Consider the following 16,863-nt stretch of genomic DNA (forward strand, 5'->3'; position numbering starts at 1 on the left):
TGAATTGTGCTCGGAAACGTACTAGGAGCCAATGTAGGTCTTTCAAGACTGGTGTTATGTGGTCTGGCCGGCCGCTCCCAGTTACCAGTCTAGCTGCCGCATTCTGGATTAGTTGTAGTTTCCAGATCATCTTCAAAGGTAGCCCCACACAGGAGATAAATAGAGCAGGCACCCGCAAACTCGGCCCTTCAGATATTTTGGGACTACAAATCCCATCATCCCTGACCACTGGTTTTGTTAGCTAGGGATGATGGGAGTTGTAGTCCCAAAACATCTGGAGGACTGAGTTTGAGGATGCCTGAACTAGAGCACGCACCACCCTGGCAATTGGGCGCTGCTGTTCCTTCTGTCTAAACCCTCGAACTTCCCCACCCTCCTTGCCCCTTTTCAGTGTCCCCAGAGCCTCCCGGGACCCCAACCGTGCCACCCACTGCCAGGCCTTGCTGGACCGGGGAGTTCCAGTGCCAGAACGGGCGCTGCGTCCCCACTGGGCCCCATGGGGCCATTTGCGACGGATTCAACGACTGCGGGGACTTCTCAGACGAGAGGCACTGCGGTGAGTAGTGGGCAGAGACCGCTTAAGAAGCACGTAAAACCAAGCAATCCGTCTAATATATTGCATGCAGTTCCGGTTGCCTCTGCTCAAAAAGGAGATTGCAGAATTGGGAAAGGTTCAGACTTTGGTAATCTTCCGTAATATGGCCAAAATCTGGCGCCCCCAAGGCCCTTCTCTCTCTCTCTCTCTCTCTCTCTCTCTCTCTCTCTCTCTCTCTCTCTCTCTCTTTCTGCATTTTAATATTTTTAATAAGTTTTATATAACAAGTTTAAATTCAAACATATCTTTCACCTCCTCATTTAGGAGTCTCTGAATCCCTTGACTTCCCTCCGCCCTTCCATGGTTACCATTATCAGTCTTTCTTTTCATCTGCTTATCGTATTTTCTCTAATTTGTTTTCAGAACAGTAATCCATTTTTCCACAGTTTTGCGTGATCAGAAGCATTACTCAAATCCTGCCAAAGTTTTTCGTTGTTTACGGTGTTCTCTTAAATACATTATAATTTCCCCCCCATTTCTTCTTAAAATCAAGGAGATTCCAAGTTTCAAAGATAATGTTGCTTCCTTACTGCTAGTCTTTGCCAACTTCTGACAGCGGTCAGTTCAGTCGGTCAGCCTAAACTTTGCCTCACCCTTTGTGAGTTGCAAGCTTGCAGAAAGAAAGCTTTCCCTTTCTTACAGGCTTGGTTACTGGGGTACGTTTTAGCAGGCTGGGTTACTTTTCTACACAGAGTTGGGGTTCGTAATAAATTCTGTTTGATCCTTCCTTCACCGGATCTGTGCTGTGGGTTCCCTTGGCAGGAGTCGGCCCGTCTCCAGAGCCCTCCATCCCAGGGGGCTGCTTGCCCTCCCAGTTCCGCTGCGCCACGTCGGGGGTCTGCATCCAAGCTTCCCAGAGGTGCGATGGGGTCACCGACTGCCCAGACGCCGACGATGAGGTCGGCTGTGTGCCCGAAAGCAGAGCGCCCTCGGCTGGGACCAGCAGGTAATGCATGGCGGGGGGGGGAGTCTCCTTTAGAGCCTGCCCCCCAGCCTGGTACATGGGCTGTGGGTTTGGTAAGATAGCTCAGTCGGTGGATTCTTCATCTCAGGGCTGTGGGTTCGAGCCCCGTGTCGGGCAAAAGATTCCTGCGTTGCAGGAGGTTGGGTTAGATGACCCTGATGGGATGTTTCCAAGGGAACGGGGGCAATTCGCAGGCCCCCAGCTGGCTCCAGCCCACTGGCCGGTAGCCGGGCGAACGCCGGTCCCTGGAACAGCATTAAACAGCGACCCGCAGCTTCAGAACTCTTCAGAAGCTGGAGCACGCTCTAATCAGCAGAGTAATTAACTCTGCGCAACGGAAGATGTTATGTACTGAGTTGAATAGGATCCAAAATGCAGCAGTCTGATTGGTCCTAGAACAAGAGGATTCAGAATGCGGCAGTCTGATTGGTCCTAGAACAATAGGATCCAGAATGCAGCAGTCTGATTGGTCCGCAGGAGCCACCCAATCCAGCCCCAGGTGGAAGTGAATCCGCAACCTGATTGGCCTACAGGAGAATCCCAGAATTAGCCAATCACGTGGGGCCTATTGTGTAAATAATGTATATAAAGCAGACATTTCAAGGGAAATTCCATTCCTCACTACTATGAGCTGAATAAAGAGCATGAAATCCACACTCAACTGAGTATATTTCAGAAGGGCAGACAGAGGCATATGTAAAGCATATTTACAAGCAGTTTATTCAGCATAGATCAAGACAAAGGAAACATGTCTGCTCTCCTTCATGTCTAAGATCAGGAAGAACACTAAGCAAAAGCAATACACAAGCGGAAGTTCCCAGCAAGCTGTGTTGGAATGTAAACAGACATGTGACATATGACAATCCACATATCTGTTCCTCTTAGGGTGGAATGGAGCATCAATATCCTAACAGCGATTGTACGATTCTACAGAGCTAAACTGTGGAACTCTCTGCCACAGGAGGCAGCCATGGCCGCCAACCTGGATAGCTTTAAAAGAGGATTAGGCAAATTCGTGGAGGAGGAGAGGCCTGGCAAAGGCAGCAAGCCAGGATGGCCCTGCTCTGCTTCTACAATCAGAGGCAAAACAAAATAAAAAAATTCCTTCCAGTAGCACCTCCGCCAACGATTGCAGTTTGGGAGCTTTTGTGGGGAACCCCTTAGCAAAAGTCCTTGCGATATTTATTTCAGCTCCTGGACCTCCGAAAAACAGCCGACGAAGCCTTCTGTGCCCCACGCAACTCAGGTGAGAGTGCCAAGGGGAATCGAGGCAGGATGGGGGGCGGGTTGCTAAAGACTCAAGTTTCCAGCAGGGAGGGAGCCAAGGACAAGTGGTTCAAGTGACCGGCGAGGACTGGTGGGGACTGGGTTCAAATCCCCACTCAGCCAAGAAGCTCATGGTCTGGTCTGGGGCTGCTTACCCTTCCTTTCCTTTCCTTTCCTTTCCTTTCTTTTTCCTTTCTTTTTTTTAAACTTCCATATTTATTCATCTGTTTATTTATCTTTCATTAGCTTGGACAATCTTCAGCATTTCTTTACTTTAAAAAAATAATAATTTTCATTGGTTTTACATATAATCACATTACGTAACACCGTACCCCCTTGTTTTATCTCTTGGGCTCAACTGAGCCTCACGGCTTCCCTCCCTCCCGTCTGACGGTTCACAAAATTAAACTTTGCATCTTTACATTCCGCTTCGCTTCCTATCCTTGTTATACCATCACCTAAAATACTATATTACTGAACCTGGATAGGTAGCAATTTCACCTTACAGATCTTCGGATACCCCTGCTAATGGTGTTAATGGCTTACAGTTGTCTTTCAAATATAATATAAATTTGTTCCAGTCCTTTTGGAATGCCTGATCTCGCTGGTTCTTCCCGTCAGTTTCGCCACTTCTGCAAAGTCCATCAGCTTCACCTCCCACTCTTCTAACTCCTGTTGCTTCCATCTCTGGGCTAACAAAACTCTTGCCGCAGTTGTTGCATATAAGAACAATTTTTTATCTCGTCTCGGTATCTCTCGGTTACCCTTTTCCAGCCTTCCTCTCAGGGCTGTGGTGCAGTTAAAACCGGGGAGCCAAGTAGCAACACCGTCAGCTCCCTGGAAGGACAATTCCAGTTTATCCAAACTGGCTAGCAGAATGTGACTCTCTTTTCTCTCCATCCTTGCAGGTGTCCCCCAGCGGGTGGCCGCTTCCTGAAGGTCTCACCTTCCCCCAGCCAGGTAAACCGCATCTCTTCCCAGACGGGGGGAGGGGGGGGCTTGGTTCCAGCTCTCTCCAAGATCTGCACCCGTCACCTTTCATTCCTCCATGTTGATGGGTTAGCCCAGTGGGTAGAGCATGAGACTGCATTTTAAATTGCATTTTAACCTGAATTTTAACCTGTATTTTAAATTGGTTTTTACTGTAATTTTACTGGTGTTAGCCTCCCTGAGCTCGGCTCTGGCCGGGGAGGGCGGGGTATAAAATAAATTTTATTATTATTATTGTTCATGATTCTGAGTTGTCACAAGATAGACCATTATTGGTGATAGTGATTCATTTTTCTCATAAATTACTTCCGTACATCTGTGGCAGTGAAGGTTTGTGTGGGTTTGGGAAGTGGTTATATGTAAATATGCCATAAATTTCCTCTGTCCTGTTTTCGTTGATCAGAAGGTGTGAAAATATTTCGCATGCAGTATTCGCTGCTGAATTTTACCATTGTCTCATCTCGTAGGTCGTCCAAACTGCTGTCCTGAACAGTGGTTTTCATTTATTTATGGGGCAGGGTTAGGGGGCAGTGGGGAAGAGCTCCTGGTACCGAGCAGATAGGAGCCGCAAAACTCTTGGGAACCTCGGATACAGCAGAACTAACACTGGCCCACCTCGAGAGGCTGTTGTGCCGATTTCTAAGCTGACGCGTGTCGTGATGTGCCCTGAGATCTCTGGGCAAAGGGCGGCATATTAGTGTAATAAAATAAAAATAAAACTGGCTTTGCAAATCCATGGAAGCGAAGCTGGGGGCGCCTCTAACTCTTGGATTTGTGCACTCTCTTGATGCAGGTTCCTGCAGCGAAGCCCTCGGTCTGGAAGACGGGCGGATCCACCAGCAGCAGCTGAGCGCCTCGTCCTACCAGGACGGGAACCCACCAGACGCCGGGCGCCTCAACATCGTGCCCAACATGTAAGTTTGGGGGTCCAAGTCAGCTTCATGGAGTCAGGGACAGATGGGGGGAGCTCAGAGAGCATTGGGGTGTGAGGGTACCATAGGGGTTTGCATTGCAGAAGGAAGGAAGGGGCCAGACAATTTGATGGTGACTTAAGAAAGTGCATAGTTAATCTCTGGAACTCCCTGTTGCAGGAGAAAGGGACGGCCACCAACTTGGGTGGGTTTATGATTTTTTTTAAATAATTTTTATTTTCATTGCAAAGTTACAACAAAAATTAGAAACATAAAATCCTAAAAAAATGAACAAACCAACAAAAACAAAGCAAAGCAAACAGAAAACAAAAAAGGGAAAAAAAAACACCTGCAAAAAAAAACCAAGCCATCATACTAATCTTTACATACATATACACATATTGACTTCCTTCCTCTGTTTTGAGTCCTCAAAATTTTTAATCTTTCTGATTTGTTGTGTCTAATGTAAATTACTTCTATCTTTACACCTTTTGTGCCGCTTTTCAATTTCTTTAACCCTGCAAAGCTTCATTTGTTACATACCGATATACTTACTCCAGAACAATGCTTTTTCATATATTCTTTAACACGATCCCATTCTTTTGCTAATTTTTGGTCTGATTGTCCCCTTAAGAATGCTGTGAATCTTGCCAAATTTATATATTCACAAAGTTTAATTTGCCATTCTTTTATTGATGGGATTTTTCCTCCTTTCCAGTTTTTTGCTATGAGCATCCTGGCAGCTGTTGTTGCATAAAGGAATACTTTCCTTTGATTGCCAGGAACATCTTTTGTAATTATACCTAAAAGGAATGCCTCCCGTTTTTTACTAAAAGATATTTTAAACATTTTTAAAAATTTCTTCATATATTTCATTCCAAAATTGTTGAATAGGTCGGCATTCCCACCACATGTGAAACATTGTTCCTATTTCTTTCAAGATGATTATTGTCATTTATTATTCTTATTTATTAAATTGGTAGGCTGCCCATCAGCTGTAGACGTCAGGGCATAAAAATACAAGATGAAAACCACAAAATATGTTAAATCCTCTTTAAAAGAGGATTAGACGAATTCCTGGAGGAGGAAGAGAGGGCTTGTGACTATTAATGTTAAAAAAATGGGCAATGGGAAAATTTTGTGTTGCCCCCCTTTCCCTTGATGCCCTCGGCAGCTGCTTATTTTGCTGAATGGTTAATAGGCCAAACCTTGATTCTTCTCCCGACCCCCACCAGGCAGAACATGGCCCCTGGGTGGAGCCCGGGCCCCTCGGACCCCGACCCCTATTTCCAGGTGGACTTCCTTCAGCCCACGTTCCTCACTGCCGTGGTCACGCAAGGCGGGGGGCCCTCCCGGGGCTACGTCTCCCGTTACCGCCTGGCCTACAGCAACGACGGGGTCAACTTCCGGGATTACGCCCGATCTGGATACGGCCCTAGCGCTTCCCTGCGGGCCCAGGTACCACCTCTGCCCATGCCCTTCGTCTTGCCTGGCACGGGGTCCTCCTGAGCGGGTGCTGAGGACGGGCTCCCCCACTTCCCAGGAGATCTCTCTGGGCTCCCTAAAGAAGGCAGAGCTGCTCAGTGGGTTGGCGTGAGAGGAGATCCCCAAGGCTCATCTAGTCCACCCCCACCACCCGCAACACAGGAATCACAGCTAAAGGCCCCCGACAGACGACCCGCTTACTAAGCACTCATCCTGCTCAGCTTGCACCAAGAAGACATGGGAATCAGATTATATCCTGCTCTACTTTATCTTCTGCTCTGTTTACGAAGCAGTTGTGTTAATTGCATCTATCAATCTATTTATTGCCCCCACCCTTCCTTCATTATTTAAAAACAACTTACAGTCACTGAAAATACAGTGGGTCCTAAGACATACAGCTATGGTGCTAATATCACAGAATCGTAGACCTAGAAGGGACCCACAGAGTCATCTAGTCCACCCCAAAAAAAACACTAAAAGAGGATTAAAATTACCATAGCTTTCTAAGCATCTGGGGAGGCTTGTCCAAACAAGAATGCTTTGAGCAAGTGCCTGTTTGAGCTCAAGAGGCAGGGAGTTCCAAAGGACAGGGGCTGCCACACTGAATGACCAAGTCCTAAAAAATGCGGAATGAGGATTATGGGCTGTCAGTAGCTGTGCCAATTCTGCCCATCAACGCTTACCTGGAGCAACGCCGAACTCGATGGCACCTAATTTCATAGCTGTCAACTTTTCCCTTAGGGAAATGCCTAATTTTGAGCTGACATACTTTTAGAAGGCCTTGGCAGAGTTCTACCAAAGCCCTTTTTCAGTAAAAACAATTGGGGGGGGGATAGCTATGCCGCGCCCGTTCTGAGCCTCGCTCTTGCCCTCTGCCGCCTCGGCTTACGCTTCTCAACTTCCCGCAGGTCCTGGAGGGCAATTTCAACAGCGCCACGGCAGTGCGCCAGGAGCTGCGCCCGCCCATCTTGGCCCGCATCCTCCGCCTCGTGCCCACAGAGTTTCGCGGGAGCCCCTCCTTGCGCATGGAGGTGATCGGCTGCCCCTGGAGTGAGTTTGGGGGGGACTGGCGGGGGTACCTGGAGGGTTCTTCCGGGGGAAGGTGGTCGGCTGACGGGGCCTCTCTTCCAGAGTCTATGCCAGCCTCCTACCAAGGGTGTGCATGGAAGATAGGGGAGAGGGAATAGGGGGAGGCTGAGGCTGGCACAGAGCAAGGTTTTCTCCAGGAAAACCATCCCCCCCCCCGTCTTTGCAATTGAGGCTTTATGGGAAGCTGCTTTGAGCACGTGGTACAGTGGAACCTCGGTTTTCGAATGTCTCTGTTGACGAACATTTCAGTTTTCAAATGCCGACACCCCGGAAGTAAATGCTTCTGTTTTTGAACGGTTCTGTTCCTGAACGGCTTCCGGGCATAGGCGCCGACTCCATGGGGCCTGAGGGGGCCCGAGCCCCCTCAAAAATTTTATTGGGGGGGCTCTGCCCCCCAATAATTAAAAAAATTTTCGCGCGCCTTGGCTCCCTCGTCGCGCACCTTGGCTCCCGCGGCCGGCGAGGGGAGCCCGGGCCGCGCGCGGCTGCTGCTGCCGCCGCCGCCTCTCCTGGGGGCGCCGCCTCCCCGGGCGGGAACGCTGCGGGTGCGCGAGGGAGGAGGGCGGCCCCCGGGGGCTGGGAGAGCCGGGCTGCCGTGGCCGAGAGGGCTGCTCTGCCGGGCGCCGCTGACATTATTTAAGAAAATTATCGCGCGCCTTGGCTCCCGCGGCCGGCGAGGGGAGCCCGGGCCGCGCGCGGCTGCTGCTGCCGCCGCCGTTTGTGGTCATGGCGGAGCTGCCGCCTAGGGAGGAGGGGAGAGGGGGCTGGCGGGGGGGCAGGCGGTGAAGGAGGCTTGGCTGCTCTCTCTCTCTCTCTCTCTCTCTCTCTCGGGCTCTCTCTCTCTCGGGCTCTCTCTCTCTCTCGGGCTCTCTCTCTCGGGCTCTCTCTCTCTCTCTCGGGCTCTCTCTCTCTCTCTCTCGGGCTCTCTCGGGCTCTCTCTCTCTCTCTCTCTCTCTCGGGCTCTCTCGGGCTCTCTCTCTCTCTCTCTCTCTCTCTCTCTCGGGCGCTCTCTCTCTCTCGGGCTCTCTCGGGCTCTCTCTCTCTCTCTCTCGGGCTCTCTCTCTCTCTCTCTCTCTCTCGGGCTCTTCCCGCCCAGGGCTTGTGGGCATCTGCTCTGAGAGGAAGATGGAGGTGACTTCCCTTAAAGGTCATGGAATCATAGAGGTGGAAGGGACCCAAAGGTCATCCAGTCCAACCCCCAGCAATTCAGGACTCACAGCTAAAGCATCCCTGGCAGATGCCCTCCCCCCCGACCTCTCCCTAAAAGCCCCTTCCCCTGTCTGACTGCTCTCACCACCAGAAAGGCCTTCCTAATGTTTTGTGGGAATCTCATTAAGCCTACAGAGCTATATATGCAAATGGATCTACTTATTCTTTCCCTTGAAGATACATTGATTCGTTTGTTACTGTGGTTTCGATCAATACTTTCCAAAGATCTTTACATTTGTCCATGCATGATCTTTGTCTGAAAGCTCATGGGTTGCAGGAGTTGTCATAGGAGGTTATATTTTTGTCCTTCCAACTGTTATGGAAATTACAGGGCGCACATCTTTAAAGTTGTTAAATGTTGCAAATATTATGTCTGAATGTACCCTTTCAACTTGACAGCTCAGGGAAGTTACCTACGGTAGATAAAATCCTGTAACACAATGTATCAGCCTTAATCATTTTGCAGATGTTAAGGGGGGGGGGCAGAGCCTGCAGCCACCATCCCTTTCCAGTGGGGAGGGGGCAGAGGAAAGACAGGAAGCTTTTCCCTGCAGAGTTAGACCCCTTGGCTGCGTGGCCCTCGGGTCCCTTCAAACTCCTGGGCGTTTTGCTGGTGGGGGGCTGCGTGGGGGCCTGGGCGATGTCAGAAGAGGAAGCTTGCAGGCCTGGTTGTCTGTTGGGGGCAGCAGGAAGAGGCGGAGGGCAGGATGTGCAGCCCCTGCCTGGCTTTCCTGTGGGACCAAGGAAGCGGCTGGGGGGGGGGGACTTGGCCGCTGGCCTTTGTTGCGGAGGCGGCAGTGTGGGAACGCCAGTCCCAAGGGCAGCCTCTGGGGTCTGGGTGCTGCTGCCTGTCTCCTGCCATGGACTTGGCGGGGGGGGGGCTGGCAGAGACTTAACGGGGGGCTGCCTCTCCCAGCCAAAGCTGACCCACAAAATTGCAACCCAGTGTGTGTGTTTGGGTGTGGGGGGAACCAGCCTGCGCAGGGTAAGCCCCGATGGGGCTCCTGGGCTCCTTCTGATGCATGAACATTGGAGGTTGTCCTTTACAGCTCAGCTCCCCAAGGGGCTCAAAGCCTCCCAAGTCCATTATCAGTCGGAGACGAATGAGTGGAAGCTGGAAGAAAGGGGGAATCTTTATTTTTCTGTTGAAACAGAGCCCTCCTTCCCACTGACATTTGCAAGGAGGGGAGGACCCCAAACAAAGGTGTGCAGCAGCTTTGAAAGACTTTTCCGGCTCAACATCAGGAAGAGCTTTCTGACAATAAGAGCTGTTCAGACGGTCTCTGCTCCCTGGGAGAGGCTAGGTGGCCATCTGTCAGGGATGCTTGAGCTAAGATTCCTGCATTGCAGGGGGCTGGACTAGATGACCTTGGGGTCCCTTCTGTCTCTATGATTCTATGATTAGCATAATACAAGCATCTCAGGAAGAGGCATCTACCAACAGAAATCCAAGAGTGTGGCTTCTCTCCTGTCTGTCAAGGGACCTGCAGATGCTGATTGCCTTACTTGGCCAGTTCCTTAGGACTGGTACATACAGTCATACCTCGGGTTACAGATGCTTCAGCTTAAGCATTTTCAGGTTATGGATGCACTGAAACCCAGAAGTACCGGAATGGGTTACTTCCAGGTTTCGGCACTTGTGCATGCGCAGAAGCGCTAAATCACAACCTGTGTGTGCGCAGACGCAATGTGAGTTGCGAACACTGCGGGTTGCGAACGTGCCTCCCACATGGATCACGTTCGCAACCCGAGCGTCCACTGTACCTTTGTTCTCGAACAGAATGCGTTCCGGGAGTCCATTCGACTCCCGGAACCATTTGAAAACCAGAGTGCGGCTTCTGCCAGAGGAGCCCCCTGCAGCCAATCGGAAGCCGCACCGGATGTTCGCCCTCCAAAAATCATTTGAAAACCAGAACACTCACTTCCGGGTTTCGATTGTTCAGAAGCCGATTTGTTTGGGAGCCAAGGTGCTCGGCTTCTCAGGTACAACCGAACCTGAGTCCTTGGGGGCGCCACCTCCCTGGGCGGGAACGCTGCGGGTGCGCGAGGGAGGAGGGCGGCCCCCGGGGGCTGGGAGAGCCGGGCTGCCGTGGCCGAGAGGGCTGCTCTGCTGGGCGCCGCTGACATTGGAACTTAGAAAACTTCCCGGGGCAGGACCCCGGTATGGGCCCCCCCAATATTTTTTATAAGTCGGCGCCCCTGCTTCCGGGACACATTTTTCATTTCCCCCCATTGACTTTGCAGCCAGCCCTTTGATCCTCAGTTTTCGAACTTTTCAGAAGCTGAACGGTCTTCTGGAACGGATTACGTTCGGAAACCGAGGTTCCACTGTACCTTGGTTTTCGAACGTCTCCGTTGACGAATGTTTCGGTTTTCGAATGGCGTAAAACCCAGAAGTGCTTCCGTTTTTGAACACACCTCAGAAGCTAAATGTATATGTTATTTTCCTCAACTTTCTCTATTAAATTTGCAGACTGCCCTTTGCGCCTCGGTTTTCGAACGTTTCAGAACTCAAACAGCCTTCCGGAATAGATTATGTTCGAAAACCGAGGTACCACAATTACTCCATTTGAAGGGGGCACTGCAAAACCTGCAGATTTTCCTGCAAAACTATTACAAAACTTTGGTACGGCTTTGGAGTGAATCGGATGTTGGATTTCCATGTGTTAACCACGAACCCCGGTTTGATGTATCTATTACTTGGGGGGCTCCTTGGTTTTGCTGTTTTTGTTTTCACTATTTTTTTGCCTTTTTGCTTTGTAGTTTACCTTGCGAGCCGCCCTGCGGTCTTCTGATGAAGGGCGGTTTGTCAATCAAACACACAAACAAACAAGCAAACAGATAAGAATAAAACATTTGGGGGCGCTGCAAAACACGGGGTTCGCGCTACACAACGCTGCCAAGCAGCTGCAAAACTTTGACACCGGTTTGGACCCCAAATCCTGGGGTTTGTAGTTCATGAGGCCGGACACTCAAGCTTCTCCCCTGCTTCTTTCCAACCCCACAGCTGGTGTGACCTCTACGGTCACTGGCACAAGACCCCCTGCCCCAGAGAGAGCATCTCCTCCACAATGGCTCACTGGGCTGCCAAGTGTATCGCAGGAGTCCCAGCGCCCTGGAGGAGCAACCAGCGTCCCAGAATCGCCCCGGATCCAGCCCTCCAAGGAGCATCCCGTCTCGCCTTCCTGGTCCACCTCCTGGCCGTTGGGATCCACTTTGCCCAGACTCGCCACTGGTACCCCTGGCACGACGGTGCTGCCCGCGTCCCAAACCTTTCCGTACCAGCCAGGCCTGCGAACCACGCTGTCCGGTAAGCAGGGCTGCCATCTCCAAAGGGGCGACGGAGGGATGTGTCTGGGGCTGATCTTGCTCAAAGAGCATTTGGAATGCTGTGTAGGGTTCTGGTCGCCTCACCTGAAAGAGGAGATTGTAGAGTTGGAAAACGTTCAGAGGAGGCCAGACTTACGGACTATGCAGAAATGGCGAACCTTACTGGGAGAATAAGAAATCAAGATGACAAACTTTTTAGAAAAGGATGGGAATGGTTTATTGAATATTTACAGATAAATTGTAAACAGATAAATTGTAAACACTGGCAGCATTATCTTTGGGGGGGGATTTATGGGGGGGAAATGAGGTTGATATGTTTTTGATAAATTGTTATGTTGAAATGTTTAATAATAATAATAATAATAATAATAATAATAATGAGCCCTGTGGTTGGATCCAGCCTGTGGCCCATTTGGTCCAGCTTCCTGCTCTCACGAGGGCCATCCTGGGAAACCCGCAAACAGGATCCGAGCCCCAGAGCAACTGGAAGTCAGTCCCCCTGCCAGCCCCCGATAAGGTGCTGTTTTCCTCTGACAGCGCTGACTCGAACTCCCAGCCCCGGGCTTCCCAGAATCCTCTGCACCCAGGGGCAGTTCGCCTGTGAAGTCTTCGGTTGTGTTGAGGCCGCCTTTGTTTGCGACGGCCAAGAAGACTGTCTGGATGGTTCGGACGAGACGCACTGCGGTGAGTTTTGCTACCTGGCGCTCCCTTTGCCAAGAGGCGAGAAACTCCGGGGATCCAAGGCGCAGGCGCAGCTCCGGTTTCCGTGGAACGGAGTCCAATGTGGTGCTTTTAATTTGCACGTATATCCAACCTGGGATCACAGGTGCTCTGTGGGTGCCAGGGAAGATCTCAAGGGTGCCACTGCACCCATGCACGGAGGCCACACGGCTGGTGGCAAGTGCCGTTAACCAAAAGTTCAGGGGTTGGTGGTTCTCCCCCAGGGATGCTTTTGCCGTCTGTCAAGTCACCCAATAGGCTTCAGGAACAAGCGTGTCAGGGAATGGTCTGAATCAGAGGATTGGAGAATGCATTCTCAGGCAGATCAGCTCCTCTCTGAAGAGGAGGAGGAGGCAGGGGCGTACAAAGGGGGGGCGGAGGGAGTGGGCCGCCCTGGGCACAACCCGGGTGTGTGTGACAAGATGGCCCGCTGCCTCCCCCCAGTTCTAGAGCGGCGGAGGGCACACACACAGTCAGTGTGGGCGCTGCCCCTGCACGGCGTCCATACGGGCTGCTGCTTGCATGGCGACCCTATGGACATCTGTATGGGCTGGCGCTCACGTGTGGCGTCTGTGCAGGCTGACAGTCACGTGGCAACCATACCAGCTGCTGCGCGTGCACAGTCCATACCAGCTGCCACATGTGCGCAGTCCGTACAGATGTTACCCATGCGTCACCGGGCGGTTCGCCCCACCCCTCGGCATCCTGCCCCAGGAGATGGAGAGGGTTCCTCCACCACTGGGAGGAGGAGGAAGATCCCCCCCCCCATTTCCAGCAGTTTCAGGAACAGAGAGAGACACAGACACTGAGCAGTTTCAACAGGAGTTGCCTAGTTACGAGATAATGGGAAGAGAGACAGAAGGGAGGGAGCAGTCAGCAGAGGCATCATTAAAGAGTGTGGTGGACCCTCCCTCCCCAAGAACTACGAGGTCTGTCTGTATTAAAGAACAAAGACTAGAGAGGAGAAGGAACTTTCCTTTGGCGCCCAAGATGGAAAGAGGAGGATTTAGAGTAGTCAGCTGCTCTCCTTGTGGAGAGATGTGGATTTTTGCTTGTAACCAGGTGACTGAATAAAAAGGACTACAAAATATAAACTGCTTGTTAATTCTTGCCAGTGAAGTTATGCCTGACAAAGTGGGACTAGGAGCCTGATCTCCCTGGTCCTAGTCCGACGCTCTAACCATTGCACTGCACTTTCCCACCCCCACAGGAGGTCCCACTGCTCCCGCCACCCCCGCCGCCACCCTGCTGCCCCCACTGGGCCCTCCCAGCGTCTGCTCTGCCAAGCAGTTCACCTGCGGCAGCGGGGAATGCCTGGCGCTGGAGCGGCGCTGCGATCTCCGCCATGATTGCCAGGATGGGTCCGACGAGGCCAACTGTGGTATGTCAGATCGGGGCGGATAATCACTCCCCTATCCCCATTCTGCAGGAGAGCAGGGGTGGGCAAATGTGGCCCTCAGGACATGGCTCGGCCATACTCTGTCGCCAGCCTTCCTTGAGGGTTTTTGCCTGGCTGGACTGTGTCCCTGAATTCGGAGGATGCCTCTCACTTGCCTGGATGGAAGGTGAGTGCGGGGAATCTGTGGCAGAGAGAAGTTGAGCATCAGCGGCAGAAGAGTCGCAGGTGTCTCCCCCTCCTGCTGCGACAAGCTCCCCAGAACCGAGAGAGGCATGAAAAGGGCGGAGGAGAGGTTTGCCGCACTCAGCCACAGTCTCTGATTGCTTGGGGAAAACTCTGGATAGGAGGGGACTTAGCAGGAGGGGGAGGCAGGGACTTTCAGTCTCAGCAACTGATCCATGGGGCCAGACCTACTGGGGATGAGCTGTTGTGCTCAGGAGTCCTGACAGTCAATCAGTCAATCATTTTATTTGTATGCTGCTTTTCCAAAGTTAAAACTATGCTCAAAGCAGCTTACAACGTATAAAAACCCCCCACATATCTAACAAACATAAAAGCAGTTATAATAATAAAGAAAGCTTCAAAAAGTGCAGAACCCAATTGAACAATTTCCACATTAATCCAAAATGAAGATACACAAAATCAGTATCAACAGCCACAATGCCCCCCCCAACAAAAAGCCCTCAACAGTGCCCCAACCCAAGACATTTCTGTGTGTCATTTCAGTGTGTCATTTCTGACAGTCCACCAAGTCTGTGCAGATTGTGTTCTTGCTAATGAAGAGCTAACTTGCACAGTGTGGTTTCCTGCCGGCTTGCTCCTGACACCTGCCATGTGTCAAATTTAAATCTGTGGCCCCTCCCACTTCTGCCTCTGGCTCCACCCACCACTGGCCATGTGGCCCCTGGAAGGTTGTCCAGCATGGAATGCGGCCCTTGGGCGATGAAATGTCCCTTCCACCTCTGTCCTAAAGAAAAGGGCACTGGCTCAGACCAAGGTTAGGAATGTTTCACTGCAAATGGAGGAAGTTTCTCTCCTGGCCTTTGCCGGAACTATAGTTCTGGTCCAATCCTGCCTCTCTCCCTTCTCTGGCAGCGGACTGCATCATGTCCCCGTGGACCACCTGGAGTGAATGCAGTCGGTCGTGCGGGTTGGGGGTCACCTTCCGGCGCCGGGACTTGCTCCGCAACGCCCTCCCCGGGGGGCAGTGTGACCGCGATGAGTTTGACAGCCGCTCCTGCTTCCTGCGGGCCTGCCCAGGTAGGGCCTTCTCCCCACTTACCTGGGAGCAGCGGGTTCCTGGACAGGCGGGGCTCAAAAGGCTCCCTCCGCTGCTCATCGTCTCTGCAGATGCCCGGCCTGAAGGCGAACCCTTTGGGCAAGGAATTGAATTTTGCAAGTACTGAATATTGCAAACAGAAACTTATTCGTATAGAATTGGTGCCAACCAGATGCCCCCAAAGTGAAACCCGCAAGCAGGATTCGAGCCCAAGAACCCTCTCAAGCCTTCTCAGGCCTGAAGCCCTTCATAAAAACATGGAATTATGGAAGCATAGAGTTGGAAGGGACCCTGAGGGTCATCTAGTCCAACCCCTTGCAATGCAGGAATATGCAGCAGGATGAAACCTGCAACCTTTGTGTTATCGGCACCATGTGCTAACCAACTGAGCTACCAACTGATTCATCTTTTTTGCATGCTGCTCTGAGGCTGTTTAGTTTGCAATCTAGTGGCGTATACGTTTTATGAAAGATACAGAGTTTATTTCATAAAATGAATACACCACTAGATTACGAACTGAACAGCCTCAAAGCAGTTTACGGGGGGCGGGGAGATAAATCAAACGTTAGCAGTAAGGAAGATTAACAGCAATAATTTAAGACATGCAAAAAGTTGAAATAACAACAACTGGCTGAAAACAGGATTGAAAACAGGAGTGAAACTTTCTAAGCACCTGAACAGGCTTGCCTGAAGAATAACGTATTTAGCAGGCACCGAAAAGAGTGCAATGAAGGCGTCTCTACCTGATGTCAAGAGGCAGGGAGTTCCAAAGGACAGGTGCTGCCACATTAAAAGATCAAGTTCTTGCAAATGCAGAACAGGTATTATGCGTCACCTGTGCCTTATTATTATTATTATTATTATTATTATTTATACCCCGCCCATCTGGCTGGGTTTCCCCAGCCACTCGGGGTGGCTTCCAACCAAATATTAAAAACAATACAGTGTCAGATATTAGAAAACTTCCCTAAACAGGGCCACCTTCAGTTGTCTTCTAAAAGTAAAATAGTTGTTTCTTGCCTTGACTTCTGCTGGGAGGGCGTTCCACAGGGCAGGCACCACCACCGAGAAGGCCTTGTGAGGTGGGATAAAGCGAAGAGCTTGCAGGCTTCACATGCAGCATTTTGCTTAAAACGTTCATTTTTCCAGACTCATAAAAACACATCTTCCATTCATAGTCAATGAAATCATTTAAACCGGCTCCCCGTTATTAATTCAAAAAAGGCACGGGAAGGTTGGCATGACAAAATACTGCCTTCAGATACAGGGGCCCAAGTCCAAGTGTAGAATATTCTGTGGTCGCATGACGAAGAGGCTGGAGCTCAGTCGCGTGGCTCTCTCTCTCTGCCCAGTTAATGGCGCCTGGGCATCCTGGGGCGAATGGTCGGACTGTGACGCCGAGTGCCGTGGCGGCGTGCGGAGCCGCACCAGGACCTGCGCCGACCCCCCACCCAAGAACGGGGGGCAGCCTTGCCCGGGGGACGCTGTGCAGATGGAGACTTGCAACCAGCAGCCCTGCGGAGATGCCCGGGGTAAGTGCTGGGTGCAGTTGAGAGACAGGGAGGGTCAGAAAGGAAAGGGGGGCCGTTGATGGAGCCTAAGATGGGGGAGGGATGAGCCTGGGGG

The 16,863-nt window shown here is 51.3% G+C and overlaps 1 protein-coding gene across 1 annotated transcript in view; it reads left to right on the forward strand.

Annotated features, from left to right (window-relative positions):
* The window catches only part of SSPO (SCO-spondin), a 160,628-nt gene that overhangs the window by 62,878 nt on the left and 80,887 nt on the right, over nucleotides 1-16,863 (forward strand). Inside the window, exons 44-55 of the mRNA XM_077916267.1 lie at nucleotides 392-556; nucleotides 1,358-1,541; nucleotides 2,751-2,805; nucleotides 3,734-3,785; nucleotides 4,609-4,729; nucleotides 5,962-6,184; nucleotides 7,120-7,261; nucleotides 11,517-11,819; nucleotides 12,377-12,523; nucleotides 13,770-13,940; nucleotides 15,054-15,218; nucleotides 16,590-16,769. Coding sequence (XP_077772393.1) covers nucleotides 392-556; nucleotides 1,358-1,541; nucleotides 2,751-2,805; nucleotides 3,734-3,785; nucleotides 4,609-4,729; nucleotides 5,962-6,184; nucleotides 7,120-7,261; nucleotides 11,517-11,819; nucleotides 12,377-12,523; nucleotides 13,770-13,940; nucleotides 15,054-15,218; nucleotides 16,590-16,769 — 1,908 coding nt within the window. The remainder of the gene's footprint in view (nucleotides 1-391; nucleotides 557-1,357; nucleotides 1,542-2,750; nucleotides 2,806-3,733; nucleotides 3,786-4,608; nucleotides 4,730-5,961; nucleotides 6,185-7,119; nucleotides 7,262-11,516; nucleotides 11,820-12,376; nucleotides 12,524-13,769; nucleotides 13,941-15,053; nucleotides 15,219-16,589; nucleotides 16,770-16,863) is intronic.

Source organism: Podarcis muralis, chromosome 12 (genome assembly GCF_964188315.1).
Source record: "Podarcis muralis chromosome 12, rPodMur119.hap1.1, whole genome shotgun sequence".
Taxonomy (NCBI): domain Eukaryota; kingdom Metazoa; phylum Chordata; class Lepidosauria; order Squamata; family Lacertidae; genus Podarcis; species Podarcis muralis.